The 19,685-nt window shown below is 34.6% G+C and overlaps 3 protein-coding genes and 1 pseudogene across 5 annotated transcripts; 2 read left to right on the top strand and 2 right to left on the bottom strand.

Annotated features, from left to right (window-relative positions):
* Positions 1-3,972: 3,972 nt before the first annotated feature.
* Positions 3,973-7,780, bottom strand: LOC107481627 (pentatricopeptide repeat-containing protein At4g39530). Of its 2 annotated transcripts, none has more exons than XM_016101903.3 (3): positions 7,410-7,780; positions 6,311-6,867; positions 3,973-6,208 (listed from the first exon to the last, which is right to left on the bottom strand). In XM_016101903.3, exons 2-3 carry the CDS (start codon positions 6,389-6,391, stop codon positions 4,004-4,006), a joined length of 2,286 nt encoding a protein of 761 aa, XP_015957389.1. In that variant the 5' UTR covers positions 6,392-6,867; positions 7,410-7,780; the 3' UTR covers positions 3,973-4,003. The 2 variants fall into 2 exon arrangements, with proteins under 2 accessions (XP_015957389.1, XP_020995097.1); XM_021139438.2 differs by having other exon boundaries at positions 6,311-6,402.
* A 2,383-nt stretch (positions 7,781-10,163) lies between these two features.
* Positions 10,164-12,711, bottom strand: LOC107481630 (thioredoxin O1, mitochondrial). Of its 2 annotated transcripts, XM_016101905.3 has the most exons (7): positions 12,437-12,709; positions 12,257-12,322; positions 12,016-12,066; positions 11,693-11,772; positions 11,421-11,465; positions 11,179-11,273; positions 10,164-10,440 (listed from the first exon to the last, which is right to left on the bottom strand). In XM_016101905.3, exons 1-7 carry the CDS (start codon positions 12,642-12,644, stop codon positions 10,431-10,433), a joined length of 555 nt encoding a protein of 184 aa, XP_015957391.1. In that variant the 5' UTR covers positions 12,645-12,709; the 3' UTR covers positions 10,164-10,430. The 2 variants fall into 2 exon arrangements, with proteins under 2 accessions (XP_015957391.1, XP_052115303.1); XM_052259343.1 differs by lacking the exon at positions 10,164-10,440 and having other exon boundaries at positions 11,175-11,273; positions 12,437-12,711.
* A 671-nt stretch (positions 12,712-13,382) lies between these two features.
* LOC107481631 (uncharacterized) lies at positions 13,383-14,719 on the top strand (annotated as a pseudogene).
* A 2,984-nt stretch (positions 14,720-17,703) lies between these two features.
* LOC107481632 (60S ribosomal protein L35a-1) lies at positions 17,704-19,315 on the top strand. The gene is made up of 5 exons (XM_016101907.3): positions 17,704-17,817; positions 18,397-18,432; positions 18,515-18,743; positions 18,824-18,866; positions 19,134-19,315. Exons 1-4 carry the CDS (start codon positions 17,786-17,788, stop codon positions 18,863-18,865), a joined length of 339 nt encoding a protein of 112 aa, XP_015957393.1. The 5' UTR covers positions 17,704-17,785; the 3' UTR covers position 18,866; positions 19,134-19,315.
* The last annotated feature ends 370 nt before the right edge of the window (positions 19,316-19,685 follow it).

The raw sequence follows: 19,685 nt of genomic DNA, 5'->3' as shown, positions 1-19,685 counted from the left end.
GGTGACATGTCTCTGCTCGAGATTTTTCTAAGGTTGTTACTAATCAAAAACATATTATTCCTTCATCTTTGCAATATAATTGAGAACCACTTTTAATGAATGTCTGTAAAGTGAACTGCGATGCAAACATTTTTGAAAATGAGCAATTAGCTGGCTTTAGATGTATTATTAAAGATAGCATGGGAATTTGGATGAAAAGTTGTTCTGCCAATATACCTATTTCTAGTGTTCTATTGTGAGTTTCATACTATTTGGAGAGGGCTTGTTATGGCTTGGGATTGCGAGTGCAAATAGGTCATATGTGAAACTGATAATCTTGATGCGTTTCTTCTTGTTTCGCGAGGCACAACCAGCATGATTACGAATGATTTTGATCTGGTTGACAAAATCAAAAAGATGCTTCAGCGCAATTGGACAGCTACTTTAGTGCTAATCCAGCGCACAGCAAACACAGCGACTGATTTAATGGTTAAGAGTGCTGCTTTAAATAAGCAGGTGTACCTAGAGTGGTTACTGTCCGGCTGTCCCCTAATAATTTAGACATTATTTTTTAAAAAAATACTACTCTTTTTCTTAGGTTTTTTTTTTGTATTATGTTCCATCACAAAAAAAAAATTGGTGACATGTCTTGAGTTCATCACCATGTCACAAGCTGTACTACACAAACTATCAGAAATTGTATATGGGTGACAACGTAATTTCAATCCAGGATTAGGTTCAACATTTTTAATTTATTAAATGTTATTATGTATTGATTATCGGAATATATATAGTAAAGTTGTTTTCTAGAGTAAGGGATTTGATGGAACTACTCTGTATTAGGAATAATGTCGACGTCAAAATAATAAAGGGTGAAGTGTTTTCAAAATAACAATGTTTTGAAGCATTCAAGAAGTTAGTTGAAAGAAGCAACCGAACCCAAATTAGATAGAAAAGCCAACAACTCACTTGGAACTTGGAAGGAATATTTGTGCCTTTTAGTTTTAGACGGTTTACCATTTATGTCATCTTTTGTAGATGTGAAATAGATTACAAGAGTTGACGATATTATACGATTAAAGATGTGTGTCCCTTGAAGAAAGTGATTTCTTTTTCTTAGTCTTGTACTAGAATTAAGTTATATCTTTGCCACAATGCAAATAGAAATGCTTGTGTGTGTGTGTTTTTTTCTGGTTTTCACAAAGTATTTAAGAAATAAGAACAGACGAAACAGTTAATAATGGTAAGGTAAATATAAAGTAAGTTGTTTCCTTGTCAAAAGTTGAGTTCGGATGCTGCTTAGTGATTTTCTTACACTAATCACCATGCTTTAAAAAATATATATAAAAAAAGGGTTTTTTTTCCTATCATAAAATATAAAAAATATTTAATTTCCAAAACAAATTAAAAAGACATTATTTTTTTGGATTCACTTTTTTTTTATAGTTCTCATAAAGTTCGCTTAATAGTTAATATATAGATAGTCAAACTTTTGCAATGCATATAAAATTCGTCTATGACGAATTTGTCTATTTACATAAAGTTTGTTTATAAGTTTGGTAAACTTGTTTACATTTCTATACGATTTGGATTGTAGTATATATTTTTATTTTTTAATTAACCTAATTTTATTCCATAAAATTATAAAATTTTTAATTTAAAATTTAAATAGATATAATTTAAATTAACGATTTAATTTAAGTTGATAAAAATAAACGTAATCGCATTATGTACTCATATGATTTTTTTTATGATTAAGGATAAAATAAACACAGAAAAAAACTAAGAGAAAAGGATATATCATCTGCTAAAAATTCAACCAAATTTTGTTGGGGGCAACAACCCCTTCGTATAAGAAATATTGCAACGTATGGCAATTTTCGCTATGCAATCCACTGCCGCATTCACAGGCTGTTAGATTAGAGCCAAATCCACCGTCCAAGAGCTGAGCCCAAGTGTCTATTATTACTTGGCTAGCTGTCAAACTGAACTCTATATATCAAAACTACAGAATGATTATTAACTATTCATGATCTTTGTACATTTGCTATCCTCTACACTCCCTTCAAATTCAAGAGAGGGTTGTCGACCACTCTGAATATGAATTTCAACCGATCAAATGTGGCTGCTGACAACGATTTACTCAGAATGTTAGAAACTCGTTCACTCCCCGGAATGTGTACAACATGAAGTTCTTTAGTGTTAATCTTGTTTCGCACACATTGAATGTCTAATTGAAAATGCTTAGTCTTATTGTGGAGGACTAGATTTGCTGCTAACATCACTATGGACATGTTATCACTGAATATAGTGGGAGCTGTTCGCAGCGTAATCTGCAGCTCTTGAAGCAGGTTTTTGAGCTCAGCTTGACAAGCGGCTAGGCTTCGAAACTCTTCCTCTGTTGACGACCTGCTAATTGTGGATTTTTTTATGCAAAACTAAGAGACCAAATTAGTGCCTAGATATACACAAAAACTCGAGACAAATTTCCTATTATTTAAATCTACTGCCCAGTCTGAATCAGCAAATCCATACAACCAAAAATCACTACACTTGTTGAATACTAAGCCATGAGTTCTGGTGTCTTGTAAATAACGCAATATCCTCTTTACTACCTTCCAATGAGAAAGTAAAGGATGATGCATAAACTGGCTGACCTTACAAACTGCAAAGGATATGTCGGGTCTTTGTCACGGTTACATATTGTAAAGCTCCTACTATGAAACGAAACAGGAAAGGATATTCAAATTCCTCTAAGGTGATGGACAAAAGTTAAAGGGAGGAGATCATAGGAGTGGGCATGCTAGTGGTAGAACTCATCCCAGCCTTAAAAAGCAAATTATCCCTAAAAATTTCAATTCTTTATATCTTCATTTTCTAGAAGTATTAAAAGGATTGAAATTTTGTGTCCCAAAACTGAAATTTTAATTCTAATCTCTTATTACAAAAATAATACTCAATATCGATCTTAGTCTTAGTTTCAAAAGATAAATACAGCCTAATTAAAGTAATAGATTAGAGTGTCTCTAAATATGCTTTTTCCGAGTGAGATTAGGTTTAACCTAATCAGTATAGTGTGTGTGAATTGTATACTTGTGTAGTGTGTGTGAGTTCGAGTGTTTGTCCAAAAAGAGAAACTATCATTTTGATGTTCAAAATATTTAATTTACAACAAAATCATCTCTAAAAGAATTGACTCTTTAAAGATAATCTTCATTTAATAAAATGGACCATATTTTTTTAATAAATGACAAATATCTCATATATTTAATCTAATTTCAAAAACATTTGAAAATTTTTTAAAAAATATATACAAATAAAATATTCAAGTTGCACACTCTTTTCTCAATTTTTAATTTTAATTTTTTGTCATTCACATAAAAAATTGCAAAAAGAGAAAAAAAAAACACTTAGCTTACAAATGTGAACTATTGTCCTTTTTCAGGTACATATCTTCTTATATTTGGTGCATTTAGGTAATTTTTGAAAGGTCAAAATATTATTTCATATCTTCTAGAATCGTTTATTCAAAAGTTGAAGAGAAATAAAAATGTCTTCTATGGTGTCTAAATTTTACACATAAAATTCAAAAATAAAAGGATGAATTCCACCATTTTATCTCTATTTTTAAGCAATTTAGACAAAAAAAAATATATAAACATCAAAGAATCTCCCAGATATAAATAACATCGTCAAAATTAATTATTTTGAGACTCAAACAGTAGTTTACTAGTAAGGTATATGGTCTCATTTCTTCCGAAATTCCAATGCCCTTGATTGAGACGATGAAAAACATGTCCAAGAACTTAACAATGATTCTTGATTTCTTGTGTTATGCCTAGGACTTAGGAGTGTTTGCAGTGCAGTTTGATTCGGTGATGATTCGATCGTTTAATTAAACTGCAGTTTGATTTAGTGCGGTTCGGTTTTGTTTATTTCCCAAAGTAAACAATCCCATGAGCTAGATGTGTGGTTAATCTTCTTGTTTAAGCATGATTTTAATGGACAATTTCAATTTCAAATGTTAAGACACATAACTGAATTCTTGTCCACAATGCATGCGCTTAATATTTGCATACAACTCATGTAAAACATTGTAGATTCTATCTTTTTGTGGGTGCTGTTGATCCCCAGCATAAAACTTGTGAACCTCCCCTCTCACAGAAATCCAACTATGTCCTGGTTCCTTTCTTATGCCTCGTTCTTTCATCACCTCTCTCAAACTATCTCCATCTTTGTGGAGTCCTAACTCTATGTAAGTGTTGGACAGAAGAACATAAGCAGATGGATGTTCTGGTTGAACAGATAAGATCTTTTGCACCGCCGTCTCTCCCAACTCGGCATTTCCATGAAGTCTACATGCCCCTAACAATGTATGCCACACCATTTCATTTGGCTTGATTGGCATCTTGTCTATGAATTCCATTGCTTCATCTAAGCGACCAACACGCCCCAAGAGATCAACAACACAAGCATAGTGTTCCATTTCCGGTACCACACGGTAGGCATCCTCCATCCGATGAAAAATTTTCAAGCCATCGTCCACCATGCCTCCGTGGCTACAAGCAAAAAGGATGCATAATAGCGTAACAGCATTGACCTTTGCCCCTGACTGTTCCATCTTTCTGAATAATTGAAGTGCATCTTTAACTAGACCATGTTGAGCATAAGTTGATATTATCGCAGTCCAAGTAACAGTGTCTGGGTTAGATATTCTTTCAAAAATCTTCTTTGCTTCCATCAGATTACCGCATTTTGCATACATGTCAATTAGAGCACTTTCTATACATGCTTCAGAATCCAGGTTGGCCTTGCATATCAGGGCATGAACTTGTTGACCATATTCCAGTAAACAAAGGCCACCACATGCTGTTATCACACTTGAAAAGGTAAAATGATTGGGAGCAAAGCCTTCATTGCGCATTTGGGAGAAGATGGTCAAGGCTTTCTCCAACTCAGAATATTGACAATATGCAGTGATCATGGTTGTCCAAGATACAATGTCCTTCTCTTCCATTCTGTTAAATACGTTCTCTGCAGCTTCAATTGACTCGCATTTGGCATATGCATCAGCAAGGGCATTTGAAGCACTGATTTGCATCACATCAAATCCAAATTTTAAAGTCATCCCATGAGTCTCTGCCAAGGTTTTTGCACACTTCAAAGCAGAAATTGAGTTGAACACACAACTGAATGTGTAAACATCTGGTTTGACATCATTTTGACGCATCGTTGAAAACAGTTGCAAAGCATCTTGGTGAGAACCAGCTTGTGAATAACCTGTTATCATTGCGTTCCAGGGTGTGTTAACCGGACAACATGTGAACTTCGAGTCAAAAAGAACTCGTGCATCGGACAGAAACCCACATTTGGAATACATATCAATCAGAGCTGTTCCAACTACAGTGTTGGAGTCCAATCCCCATTTGGAAGCATACCTATGAACTTCATGACACTTGTTAATGTCACCCAACTGCCCAGCAGCCTTAGAAACACTTAAAAAGGTGAAAGTATTAGGTGCAACCCCTTCTTCAATCATATTGATAAACCAACTAAATGCTTGTAGGTGTAGACCATTAGAGGTAAAACCTGATATCATTGCATTCCAAGAGACATTATTAAGCTCTGTCATGCTGTTAAACACCTTAATCGAACTTTCACACTTGCCTAACTTGCCATAGAAGTTAAGAAGAGATGTGGCAACAACCGCATGCATCAGAAAGCCTCTGACAACAACCTGGGCATGCACCATCTCGCCAAGCGCAGTCGAACCAAATCCAACACACGATTGCAGAACAGCAGAGAAAGCAAACCCATCAGGCAACACTCCTTCGTCTAACATCATATGAAACAGCTCCAATCCATCAAGGTAGAATCTACGTTCATTAGATGCAACAATCATGACGGTCCAAGAAAACACATTCCTTTGGGGCATACCAGCAAACACCTTAAGGGCAGCATCATAGACCATGCACTTGGAGTAGACGTGAGCTATATGGTTCAGAAACACCAACAATTCCTTGCCCTCAAAACCGGATTTTAGTACGTACCCATGAATGCAATTTGCAATCTTTACAGACCTAGTTTCTTCGCAAGCCTTCAGGAGATCAATGAGTGGTTGAACCCGGGACTGTTGATGGGTTTGAGTTGGCGCAACGTGGTTTTCCGTTAATCTGGTTCCAAGGTGGCCCTTTGAAAGCTCTGGAGGTGAGTAGCAGCAAATTGCAGTCTGCAGAAGGAACAAGAGTAGCGTGTGTGAAGATGAAACACAGAGAATGAGAGACTTTGAAAGGGAAAGGAATAATGGGTTATGATGGTGAAAAAAACGTACTTTGGGAGTGGAAGGTGCTGAGAGAACGTAAGGTTGGCGTGGAAAGGAAAAGCTCGTGCTGGGATTGTTGGTCATCACCATTATGCTGCTAACTGCAAAGTCTCAAATATAGTTATCAAACCGTAATTGACCTGGTCATACGACCAAGCCACCGGGTTACTAGTTCAACCGATGAGTCACTGATTTACCCACTTGACCCGGTCATAATTAAATAAAAATGTAAAATTATGAAAATAAAACTAAAATCAAAAGTTAAAACTTAAAATGAAGACATATTAATAACAACCAACTATCAATTCTTAGACATAACTAATGACGTAAAAAGAATAAACTAGTCATGAATACAAAATACTTTCTCAATCTAAATGAACAAGAGAAAGCAAAAGATAACACAATCGGTAAATCAAATCCAATGGGTGATCTCGAAGTCGGCATCTATATCTTCAGAGGACAAATTTGAAGCTTGACCAACATTTCCTTCATTAATTTGCATCTATATCTTCCATAGCATTGTTACTTTCCATGGTTATCTTGATCATCTTCCAAATTTAATTGATCTACATTTGTGTATTTTTCACAAATTAATCCCAAGAATAATTCATAATAGCAACTGAGTTGTGATGAAGACATTTTAAAATTCTAGGAAAAAAAAAACAAACAAACAGAGAGCATGGGAACAATTTTATTCTGAGTTGCAGAGAGCATGAACCTCATTTTGAATAACAAATTCAACTATGATAATTTCTGCAACAAAAAATTTAGCTCAAAACATGATTTACAGCAGCAAAAAACTTAGCTAAGTTATTATTTCAGCAAGACAACAACATATTCAAGCTTGATAACCAGTAACAAATTCAACTCATTTTCAGCCACAAAAAATTAGCTCAGTGTTTTTTCAGCAACGAATTCACCGTCAAGGTGCAGTGATGAATTACAGCAACAAAAAATTTAGCTAAGTGATTTTTTCAGCAAGACAGCAACATAATCAGGAACAAATTCAACTTAGTGATGATTTTCAACAAAAAAAAAAAAACAAGGTGCAGAGATGAATGACAGCAACAAAATTGAGCAAGAAAGAACGGAATTTGTTGGAACTCACCAAATCGGGGACCAGCTGCTTACGGTGAGGCTCAAAGCAAGAACACAACAACGACGACCAGCCCCGGGACGTTCTGCTTCTGCCGCCGGCGGCAACGAGCGCAGGGAAGGCGCGACTGAGTGCGCGACGGTGGCGAGACAAACAGCCATGACGACGACCAGCCGCCGGTGACGACGAGCGCGGGGAAGGCGCGCGCTGACTGCGAGACGGTGACCACACAGAGCGCGACGACGAGCTTGAGTCCGAAACAGAGTGCGAGACCGAACGAGAAGTAAGAGACGACGAGAGAGCTTGACTGCGACACCAGCCGGGAGAGAAGTGAGAGAGCCCGAGCTTGAGTGAGAGAATGACGAGAAAGAGACTCGATAGAAGAGAGAGTACGCAACTCAGATCGGATCGGATATTGTCAGAAATTCGATTCGATTTGTACAATTCTCATCGGATCGAATATGATATTCGCATTTTTTTGTATTAGATCAGATCTGCATAATTGAACCTTTTTTTAATTATATTTTTATGTAAAAAATTCAACAAAAATGTTTCTTTCACACTTTTAAAACCTATTTATTTTCTAAAATATTTTTAATCAATTTTTTTCTAAATAACAAAAATAAAATAATACAATATATAAATAATAACTACTAACTAAAATATACAAACAAGTAAATATAATACCAAACATATATATATATATTTTAATTATTATTGTGCGGATTTGCAGATTTACGGATCGGATACGCGGATATCCGCGATCCGATCCTTAAAGGATGCATATCGGATCCTATACAATCCGATCAGTCTACGGATCGAATTGTATCCGCAATTTTCGGATCGAATGTGATATTTATCGTGAATCTGCGGATATGATCCGATTCATGAATACCCCTAACTTAATTAAGCTCCTTTTGAAAAAATAGTTTAAATAATAAATATTTATATTAAAAGTAGATTATAAATAAGTTATTTTATACTTAATTTTTTTGTTTTAAAATTGCTTGTTTTAAAAAAAATGTAAAAAGCTTTTTATTATGAAAGAAATTATTTTTAAAAATTTTTCCATACGCATTTAAATAGCTTTCCAGAAAACTACAATTTAATTTTAAAAATTATACTAAATATTAATACTACTACTTTTTATAAGTCAAAAACTCAACAAAATAACTTTTAAAACTTTTCAAATGCTTCTATATGTACGCTTTTGAATTTTAATATGGAGGCATAGCTGGTGCTAGATGCTGATATGGAGAGGAGGGGTGCTTGACATTGGGGTGGTGTCAGGGAAAATAGAACTCGGACCGTGCGATTAGAAAGACGCAACTCGGATCATGCGAGTTCCTGCCGCCAAAGCGGACCATCCGATTTGTTGCTACTTTACCCACGTGTTGTTGGCCAGGTGCTCCCTAGAGACGGTGTCTATTTAACACAACCAACTCCCTCTATTCCATGCGTACAGAATTTCACATTGTAAAAATTACTTTAAATTTTTTTTATATATATATACAAAAACAGAATCTAACAAAAATAATATAAAAAATATTTATTATATAAATAAATAAATACAATAAAAAATATAAAAGAGAGTACTATAAATTTTATAATGTTAAACAAAAAATATTCTATAATTTTTTTAATATTACCCGTACTCTTTAATTTAGTATTATTTTAGACTATAAATTGTCATTATTTATGGCTCTATTGTTATTTATAATTAATTTTTTATTTATTTTGTCCTTTTTTATAGGATCATAGTTTATATTATACAAAATTTTGATAATAAACGTAGTATATAATAATTACAATTACAAATTTTACAAAATAAAAATAAAAAATAAAATAAATTAATATAAAACAAAGATAGAATACATCAAAGAATAATACACTTTCAAAAAGACTCTATCATCTATTCCTATCACTCACTAGAACAAAAACAAAAACTTTACCAGCAACTCATTTTTTCCAACCCAACAATACAGACACCACAATACACCACACCCTGAGAAAGAAGGAGAGAAGTCGAAGAAGATGAACAAACTTGGATCTGATTTCATTTACCGTTATTCACAACTCGGACTATGCGGCTACTAGAACCTACTTCCCCAACGAACAAAACGGACCATCCGATTTGTTCCATGAGAAATCACAGGTCCAATTTCCATGATGTGAGTTTCATCTCCTCTCTGATTTGCATATAAATTTTTGGAAACAAAGAATTCAGAGGGTCCGATTTCTCCACACCAACTCTGATAAAAAAACTGTCCCACATAACAGTGTAAAACCCTCGTCTTCCATAATCCTCCAAAGCACCTACATCCCCTCCATAACCAAAAAAATCAGCCCTATATGTAAATCGCCATTTCTAAGCGTTTTTTTTAATTAAGCATGACTCGGTGCGTGTTATATAAAATATAAATCCTCCGAGTTATAAATTAATATCTTATAGATGGTTAAAAATAAATATAAATTCATTTATTGTAAATTATTTTTTTTATAAAAGTAATGTCTTTTTCATAAGGTTATGTCCAGTCATGTTAGTTTTCCCGGTGTTCATTGTTAATCAAGGTTGAAGAATAGATAATTTGCAATTAGTAGACCTCATTTCATTGTGTTGCACTAGTTTGGAAAGGTTTGTTATGCAAAATAACCCAAAATAGTTAAACGAAGCGGCTCAAGAACACCTGGGAAACTCATATATTGTATTTCACAAAAATCAACCATGTAGAGATGGAATGAACAAGCATAACTCAAATGGTCCACTTCTGAAAAATAAAGCTCGAAAACTATTATTAAGTGTAACAATAAGTGACACAAGTTCTTGAAACTTCAGGCTCAACGATATTCTACATGTAAATGCATATGTCCCATGTCCTAAACATGTATGCATATTCTCTCTTCTCTCATGGAAATTTGAAATAGAATAAAATGATAACTGTGAATAATATTTTAAAAAAAAATTAAGCAGTTGCAGTTTGATCATTTTGTACTTCATCAACCATCAGCCATTCCCACCTCTGAAAACCAAACTCAGTCCTTCCTGGAACAGAGAACACACAGTTAGTCAAATTTCCATGCTTCAATTACATTTTATGCTACATCAAAACTACAATGCAAAAGCATCTCAATTGATTAAAACAATGGCTTTCCTCTGTGACCAAAAAGAAAAGTCTACCCAAGCTAGAAACAAAAGTGGGGTGTTCACCGAGAGAAGTCCTAGCCTCCTAGAGGTCAGTTTGTGGTCAAAACTCCCCATTCATACCCCAATCCAGAGGATCTAAATGTGCTTGGCTGTGGCAGATAGCAATCGCTCTTCAAAACAGAGCTTGTCTCTAAAGTAAGAGCCTATCCAGCTTTTGCTTAATCTAAGTGCACAGCAATATTTATTTACAAATGAATTCACTCTTATTGGTTCACTTTACAAACAAGCTCCATTTAAAGGAGCCTTGTCTCAATTTTAACAGATGTGCAATGTTGTCAAAGTTGAACCAATAAGACCAATACTAAAGCAAAATACAATAATTACCAATGCAAAGCAATAATCTTTTTCATATACATGTATGTAAACATGCATGCTTGAAGTTTCAAGATATGTGAGCAGCCCATAGCTCAATGAATTAACGGGAAAGCAAGTAGAAACAACGATATACGACCGATCAATAATAACATGCAGAATAGAACATTGCACTGCTACGTGAAATGCTAGCAATGCAAAACTTTAGTGAAAGGAAATAACAGCAACCAAAACATTACATAAAGTGAAGATTTGAAGGATTACTTGAAGAGTTTCTCTGTAATATGGTTCAATCGTGCAACATCGGCACCTATAAGTTCATCAGCCTTTTTTCCATTTTGAAAGAAATGGAGTGTTGGCTGCACAACAGCACAAGGGATTATAAATATGAAGATAAGTGTGATTGATGGACACAGTGAGATATATGGTCCATACATATGTAAGATTTTATGTATACAAAGAATAACAGAACAAATGAATTTCTAACCAAAAGCTTAAACAATTACCACAGATGTAATCTGTAACTTGCCTAATGTGCCTTGAATTTCTTCCTGGAACACATAGCAGAAAAGGGCAAAATTTCAGGTTTCAGCTGCCTTGGAGCATGGACTTATCTTATGCAAAACACCAGAACATAGTAGAAATACCAAAAAAAAATTAAGCTATTTCAGCTTATGAGTAGTAAAGCTTAGTAACTAAAAAAAAATGGTTTTCCAGTACATAAATTTTATCTGTCCATGATTTAAACCTGCATTACATTATAGAAAATAGGCCATACCTGATCAATATCAATCTTATATGTTGTTACATGAGGGTACTTCTTACTTAGTTCTCCAATTATAGGAGAAATAAACCTGCCTACAAAGAAACAAGAACTAGGGAAACAGTTGGGATTTGTGTCTAGAGTAAATAGAAAGCAAGAAAAACATATGAACAATCAGAAGCGCGGAAACTACCTCTTAGCAAACTGTCAATAAACATAGCATCATTAGCATGTGATATCCATATAATTAATCATCACATATGCATAATCAAAATATCAAAACAGAATATAGTTCACTGCCAATATCTTAATAAAAAATAAAAGGAACGGGAACTTACAAGGTCCACACCAGACTGCAGTGAAATAGAAGATGGCATGCAACGAGTTATCTGTTTTTAAATATATTTTTCAGCAGAAATAATTAATCAATCAACTCTATATTATCATTCCATAATGAAATTGCATCAACAGAAGTAAATTAACAAAGGTGAAGTGCAGGGAGTAATAAATCCCCAACAGCATAAATCAGAGAAAACCAAATCTATCCATAGAAAATGAAAGGAAAACAAAGAAAAGAACCTTGAACTTTTCTGAGGATATCGTTGAACTCTTTCTCTGAATTAACAAGGACAACATCGGAAGGAGCTGAAAAATCATTCAAGAAATTGACTTTATAGTTAGTATACAGTGTATTTGGTTGTGAAAAGTAGAAATAGTTTATATAAAGAAAAGATAGTAGTGAGTAGAGAGAGGAAACACCTGAGGCGGAGGAGAGCGAGCGGGAGTGGTGGAAAAGAGAGAGCTGAGAGGAAGCGATGGTGGCGGCGGCGACGGAGGCGAAGAGAGAGGAGTGAGATTGAGGAGGAGAGGGAAATGAATGAGAGGTAAGGTGGTTGGAGAATGGGCGAACCCTATTCAGCATTGCACGGCTAAGAACCAATGATCGAAGGATCGAGCTTCTCGCCATGGATTCTCTCTTCTCTGCTTTGTTTTGCTTTCTCCTTCTTCTTCCTACCTTTTTAAGTTTTAACCTCGCCTTTTATTCTTTTCTACTTTCCCTCTCTTATTGTTTTTGCTAATTTTTTATTTTTTATTTTGATAAAAAAATAAGTTATTAACATTAGTATACTAGTATATAATTACTTTTTCAAAAAATTCAGATAATAGGAATTATTCGAATTAATGTAATATGGTTATTCAGCAAAAAGAAAAAGTATTATTATAGTTAAAACACCATGTATTTGATTTAATAAGTGCTTATAAATATACTCACATATTAATTAAATTGAGTAATGTTATATTTTTACAATCAAATCTATTTAAGTTAGTTTAATATTTCAAGTGTTTCAACTATAATAAAAATTAGAGTAAAGGACATTTTTGTCTCTGATCTTTTTTTTTTTCGCGGACATTTTTGTCCTCAAATAATGGAAAATACATTAAAGTTTCTGACCCCTAAAAAATGTGGACATTTATATCCTTCCGTTGAATTCAGCCATTTGCACTGAACAGAAAAGGTTGAGCTGGCAGAAGTGGCAATGAGTTGGCACGTAACAGAGGCCAGGTGGCATGGAGCATTTCGTAACAGGACATATAAGTCCCTGGAGACGAAAACGACGCCGTTTCGTCTCCTTCCCTAATCTTTCAAATTCGTCTTCTCTAATCCCTCGTCCGCACAGAAACGGCGAAGTGGGTGTTGTGGGGAATGGGGGGCAGAAAGGAAGTTCTTCCTTCCATGGCATGTGAAGGGATATCATCAAGTTGGAGAAGATGTGGAGAAGAAGATGATCACCCCCACCTCCATGATTTTTCTTCCGACGACGACGCTGCCCACCACGACGCCGTCGCTGCCGAACCCTCAACGGCGTCCCACCCATCACTGGGCGACCGATCCATCTTTGACCGCCCCCAACCTTCCTCCGCTTGCGGTCTTCCTTCTGCATCCGATGCATTCTCCGAAGAAAACACTCCGATCCAAGTTCCAGTCTTTTTGCTTCGCCCACAATTCTCTATTTCTGAAACTTTCAGAATTAAATAATAATAAACATTTTTTTCTGTAGTTAAGTCATTATCTTCAATTTTGTTCGGTATTGTTGAAGTTTGGGTGTTTGTGTAAACTTGATGGGAGGTTGCATGGCCGCTCCAATTTCTGAACAACAGCGTGGAAAAGTATAATCCACCGAAAGATGCTCAGCCGCAATAAGGGAGGCATGGCATCAGGAGGAATCGTAAGGATAAAAAGGATTTACCAACAGGTATCTATTATATCTCTAAAAAGGTTCATGTTTGTTATCTTTGATTTATATACGACAGAGTTATGGTTATCAGAGAAGAACATCAAACTAAAAGCTTTCAATCTAACTTTACCGTAATTAGTCTTATTCCACCGTTGATTTGGAATGGAGATTTTATACTTCGAACAAAATTAACACACGTGAAGGGATTTAATAGTTCTTCTGAGTTTCTGGTTTTTCCCTTTGCTTCAGTTGTGTGTTTGTTATAAGATCTTTTTATTAAAAAAAAAACAATAAAAAAAATAAAAATCCATACTTGCTTGTCAAGTTTTAATTGTTTATGTTCAAAATGCTTCTGGATGGCCTCAATTGAAGTGCTGGCCTTAGGTGCTATTTGGCAGGGGGATACGATCAATGATAAGTGAAAATGATATTTTTTTCCTAGGGTTGGTAACTAGGTATATTACTTTGATGTGTTAACTCAGCTGGCGGCTACGGTAGCTCATATGAATGAAGAGTCTTTAGTTAACTTTTTGGACTTTAATTTGGTTCCAATAATTGGTGTGTTCTTGTTCATTTCAAAATTTTAATATTTGTTGATACACTTCTTAAAGGTGTGGTGGTAGAGGCAAAGCCTAAATTGGTTGGGATCCATGAACGAGTAAAAAGTGACAATGGTAGTCAACAACCGGCATCAGCTTCATCAAGCACCCCAGAAGGAGGCAAGCGGATGCCAACGGCAACCAATCCCAATGCTGAATTTTGGGCAAGATCCCTACGGTGCAGATGCAAGCTCGAGCCGACCTGACCTCCACCTCTTCTCCAACTTGATGATACCCCTTCAGATGCCATAGAAGGAAGAACTTCCTTTCTGCTCCACTTCCCACAACACCCACTTCACCGTTTCTGTACGGACGAGAGATTGGAGAAGACGAATTTGAAAGATTGGGGGAGGAGACGAAACGGCGCCGTTTTCGTCTCCAGAGACTTATATGTCCTGTTACGAAATGCTCCATGCCACCTGGTCTCCGTTACGTGCCACCTCATCGCCACCTCTGCCAGCTCAGCCTTTTCCGTCCAGTGCAAACGGCTGAATTCAATGGAAGGACATAAATGTCCACATTTTTCAGGGTCAGAGACTTTAATACATTTTCCATTGCTTGAGGACGAAAATGTCTGCAGAAAAAAAAAGATCAGGAACGAAAATGTCCTTGACTCTAAAAATTATTTTCAAAATGAAATGCGTGACATCGTTTCAGTGCTCTACCGGCACACAATTTAAAGAGCTTGCATCATATGTATAAGTATTTTTTACACTTTATGCAACATATAAATTTTGTTGAAAAACACATAAATTTTAAAATATAGCATACAAATTTTTTAAGTATAACACAAAAATTAAAACATAATACAAATTTATCGATATAGCACACAAATTTTACTACACTAAAGTTTATATGTATATTATTTTATTGAATTCTATTACACCATATCACATCACATGTGTAAATCAAAGTGAAACAGCACACACTCCTTCATTTTCACAATACACAAGTAATCGAAGCTAATAGCATGCTAGCTCACACTAATTTGACAGATATCATTAAACAAATTCTAGTTTATCATAGCACACAAATATTTAAGCGTAACATATATTTTTGTTCAGCATAACACACAAATTCACTTATACAACACAAAAATCTGAATCATAGAATAACACTAATTTTTCAAACAACTTAATTAAAAAAACTAAGGTCATCATAAATAATCATAATTAAGAAGAAAAATAAAAATATATACAATAGTATACAAATATCGAGTATAGAAAAATAACACAAATAATCGAAGCTAATAGTCTGATAACTCACACTAATTTGTCAGAAATCATTAAACAAAGAACTCCGATAGGGAGACAATGAGAAATCTTGACAATGTGTATGTACACTAATGGGTTTTGAATTTAGCCCAATATAAGGAAAAAAAACAAACAGTTATTTCAAAAAAATTAACCATCTTAACCCTAATTTACTAAAGGAATTTACCAAAACACCTTACCCCCAAATCGTCTGCTACCCCACATCATCAATAATCCCACCTCTCCAGTGTTAGAAGCTCTCTCACCAGCCATCAAAATAATCATTCGACTACCTAGTGAAATGACCATCTAGCATTTGTTAATTGTATATATTTAAACTAAATCAAATAAAATAACCATCCAATTAAGAATTAAAATAACCATCTACATATTTAGTGAATTGAATATCCAATTACAGAGCTCGTTAATTTAATTTCACTGTAGTAATCATACCTTAATCTTCTCGAGCAGCCACTTCATCAGCTTCGTCTTCTCACAAATTAACTCTGCCACTGCCAGCTCAACTTCTATCAGATTCTCTATCGTTGCAAGCGTCGGGTAAACTGCAGCAAAGTCGTCAGGATCAGAATCGTTGAGCCGGTGGAGAACCTGCACCAGGAGCTCGAGAACACTGTTCTCTATCAAAACATCAACTAAAACCTTAGCCGGTTTATCGTTGTCGTCGAGGACATCCTCGTCAGTGAGGTGCTGGAGGAGCTAAACGACGTAGATGGCGATGTCAGCGTTGTCGTGGTTAAGGAGGTTGGCGATGGAGGGGACGATGTTGAGTACAACAAGGTCAGGGTAGAGCTCTGGGGCTCCGCGCGAGGATCTTTAGTTTCTGGAGTTCCTCGTGGAGGTCCAATTCCAAATTGGGCGTACGCATAAAATGGAGGAATACGTAACTTTCCCATAACCAAATCCTTATTTATTTAAAATTTAATATTTGAAATTATGAAAAATTATTTAAATTAATTATTAACTGATTATAATTTCAATTTTATCTCTATTGTACACATTGTACATTAAATTTATTGTCTTTTCATACTTTTTCTTAAAGAAATTCTAATTTATTATAGCACACAAATATTTTAGCATAATAGATAATACATATTTTTATTCAACATAGCACACATATTCACACATATAGTAATATAAATATTGAGCATAAAAAAAATAATATAGAAGCTATTTTTACATTTTTAATTTCACTAAAAAAATCCAATTCACAAGAAAAAAGAAGAAAGAAGGAACAACAACAATACGTTGAAGAAGTTGTGGCAATGGTGGTGGTAGAGTTATTGTGTCGACGATAACGATATTAAAAGAGGAGAAGGAGAAAGAGAAGAAAAAAAAAATATGACTAAAGTTTAAATTTTAATAACTTAGTTAATTTGGTTAATAAAAATATCTAACTACTTAATATTTTTGAACTAAATTATACGACTAAAAACTCTAAATGTACAAAGATTTTAAGCACACCTTTCTATAGTTCTATACTTATATAGTACATTTTTCAGACATATTTTTCGGGATAAATTATAAGTATTTTTTATTTTGTACGACAATAATATATGAAGAAAAGAACTCATACAGTAGAGAAATTAATTTAAAAAAATATTTTCATTCAAAAAATTCGAATATTTCATCCCAGATAAAGAATAATGATATATTTATATTATTATTATTATTATTATTATTATTACTATTATTATTATTATTATTACATCTATCCACCAGTTACACATTAATTAAAATTTTCAACCAAAAAGTATGTGATTAAATAATTGTTGAGATTTCTTTTTGGGTATTAACAATTAAGTATTTTTGGGCAAAAGCTAAACAGGCCTACGAAACCCAAGAGGCTCATCAGGCCCAAACAATGGTTGACCCACGAGGCCCTTCAATTTAGTGCATTCCCTATAAAACCCTAAAATCTCATTTTTTGAAGGGATTTAGGGTTACGCCGCATCTCTGCCTCATCGCACTCTGTGAGTCAGCTTCCACAAGCAAGCAACGATGGTGAAGGGTCGCCAGGGAGAACGCGTCAGGTTTTCTTCCAGCTCCTCAGTTTCTTAATCATTTGTTCTGTGTTTTCCCCAATTGTCTTCAATAGTTAGCTGCGCCTTTCTTGTTTTCTTCTTTTAAGCGGCTTTTGTGTGATGTCTGCTCGATCTTCTAGCATTGACATTTTTGGAAAATTTTATCGGACGTTAGAGATTACTGAATTACAGGATCACCGAAATGAATTCCTATGTGTATGAATGCACATGAAGTAGTAGATTGAACTGTGGTATTTCCTGTATTAATCATCTTCGTGCTACTTATTTGAATGCCAATATATGATTTAAGTGTGAGGATTTCGTGGAAGATTTAGGAATGTTTGTTTGAATCAACTAGGAAGAACTATGCTTATTGGTGAGTATTAATCTTCCGGTTATGAAACCTGTTAATTTTTTTTTCCATCGTGGATGAATTTTCTGCACAAGACTAGGTTATTGACTGAATAGTGAATACATGATATTGTTGTTAATTCCATTCATTAATGGTATTGGTCCGTTATTCAATTAATTTAATGATTCTCTTTTATGTATATTAAGCTTATAATTCACTCTTTGTCTTGTTTTTAGACTCTACGTGAGGGGTACAATCCTTGGATACAAAAGGTAAAAAGTTTATTGCCACTGGTATTGTTAGTTCTCTGCCAAATTTATCCATCTATTTATACATTTGGTGTGTTTCATTCAGATCCAAGTCAAACCAGTACCCAAACACATCTCTTATCCAAATTGAGGGAGTGAATACCAAGGAAGAGGTAGCATGGTATGCTGGTAAGAAAATGGCTTACATCTACAAGGCTAAGGTGAAGAAGAATGGAACTCATTACCGCTGTATTTGGGGCAAGGTTACAAGGCCTCACGGTAACAGTGGTATTGTTCGTGCAAAATTCAAGTCAAATCTTCCACCGAAATCCATGGTAATTGCATGCCATATTTAGTTCTATTTTACATATTTTCTATTTTGGCAGTATACTGAATGAGTTTTGTTCTAATGCAGGGAGCACGTGTAAGAGTATTTATGTATCCAAGCAACATCTAAGGTAAACTGCCTATGATGATATATATTTTCCCCCTTGATCTGATTTCCCTTTTTCCTTTTCTATTCCTTCCATGGTAAATGCTCCCATGTTAGATTACATATTGCTGTTCTAATGGTTGCTAGTTGCTTTTCTTCTCACCTAACATTCAGTGATTGTATGTATATGCTGTGTTGTATACTCGAAAAGTTCTTTTTTATAATTGCTTTAATTAATTGTACTAGGTGTATTTTACCTTGTTCTAATTGTGTACAATCCTTGTATTTGCAGGTTCTGAATATCAGATCCCGGTAGATTTCTTCACAGCTGATTTTTGTTTCTTTGATAAAGTTTTATTATTATCGTTTGTATTTGTAACTTCTGATCAGAATTTTGGTTGAGACGGTGTTAGGACCAAATGATATTCTATATTTTATGTGGGCTATTTTCTATGAAGTTTATATTCTTGATTAGTGAGTGTTGGCTTGGTTTTTTCATATGTTCTTAAAGTTCCACAGTTTGCGAATTTAAGAGACAGGTTTGTAGAGATGTGCGAAAGTAGGAGTGCAAAAATTACGCACCAAATGATAGTAGCAAGTTGAGGACAAAAGAGATCGAGTTTTAAGATGCAATAATTAAATTCACTCTACTTTGAGAATTAATGGTAACAATGGTGTGTATATAATGGTATGTTAGTCATTTAGTTCTTTGTGCCATGGTAACTGTTGAGAATGGATTTTCTCTCTTTTCCTTTTTTTTTTTAATTTTCATTTAAGGCGATAAAGTGTAATTTTTTGTTATTAATTTTATAAGTCAAATTAAACAAAAATGGGAGAAAGTATT

The sequence above is a fragment of the Arachis duranensis genome, chromosome 3 (genome assembly GCF_000817695.3).
Source record: "Arachis duranensis cultivar V14167 chromosome 3, aradu.V14167.gnm2.J7QH, whole genome shotgun sequence".
Classification (NCBI taxonomy): Eukaryota; Viridiplantae; Streptophyta; class Magnoliopsida; order Fabales; family Fabaceae; genus Arachis; species Arachis duranensis.
Note: the sequence above shows the minus strand (reverse complement) of the source record. Positions and strands in the feature narration are given on the sequence as shown.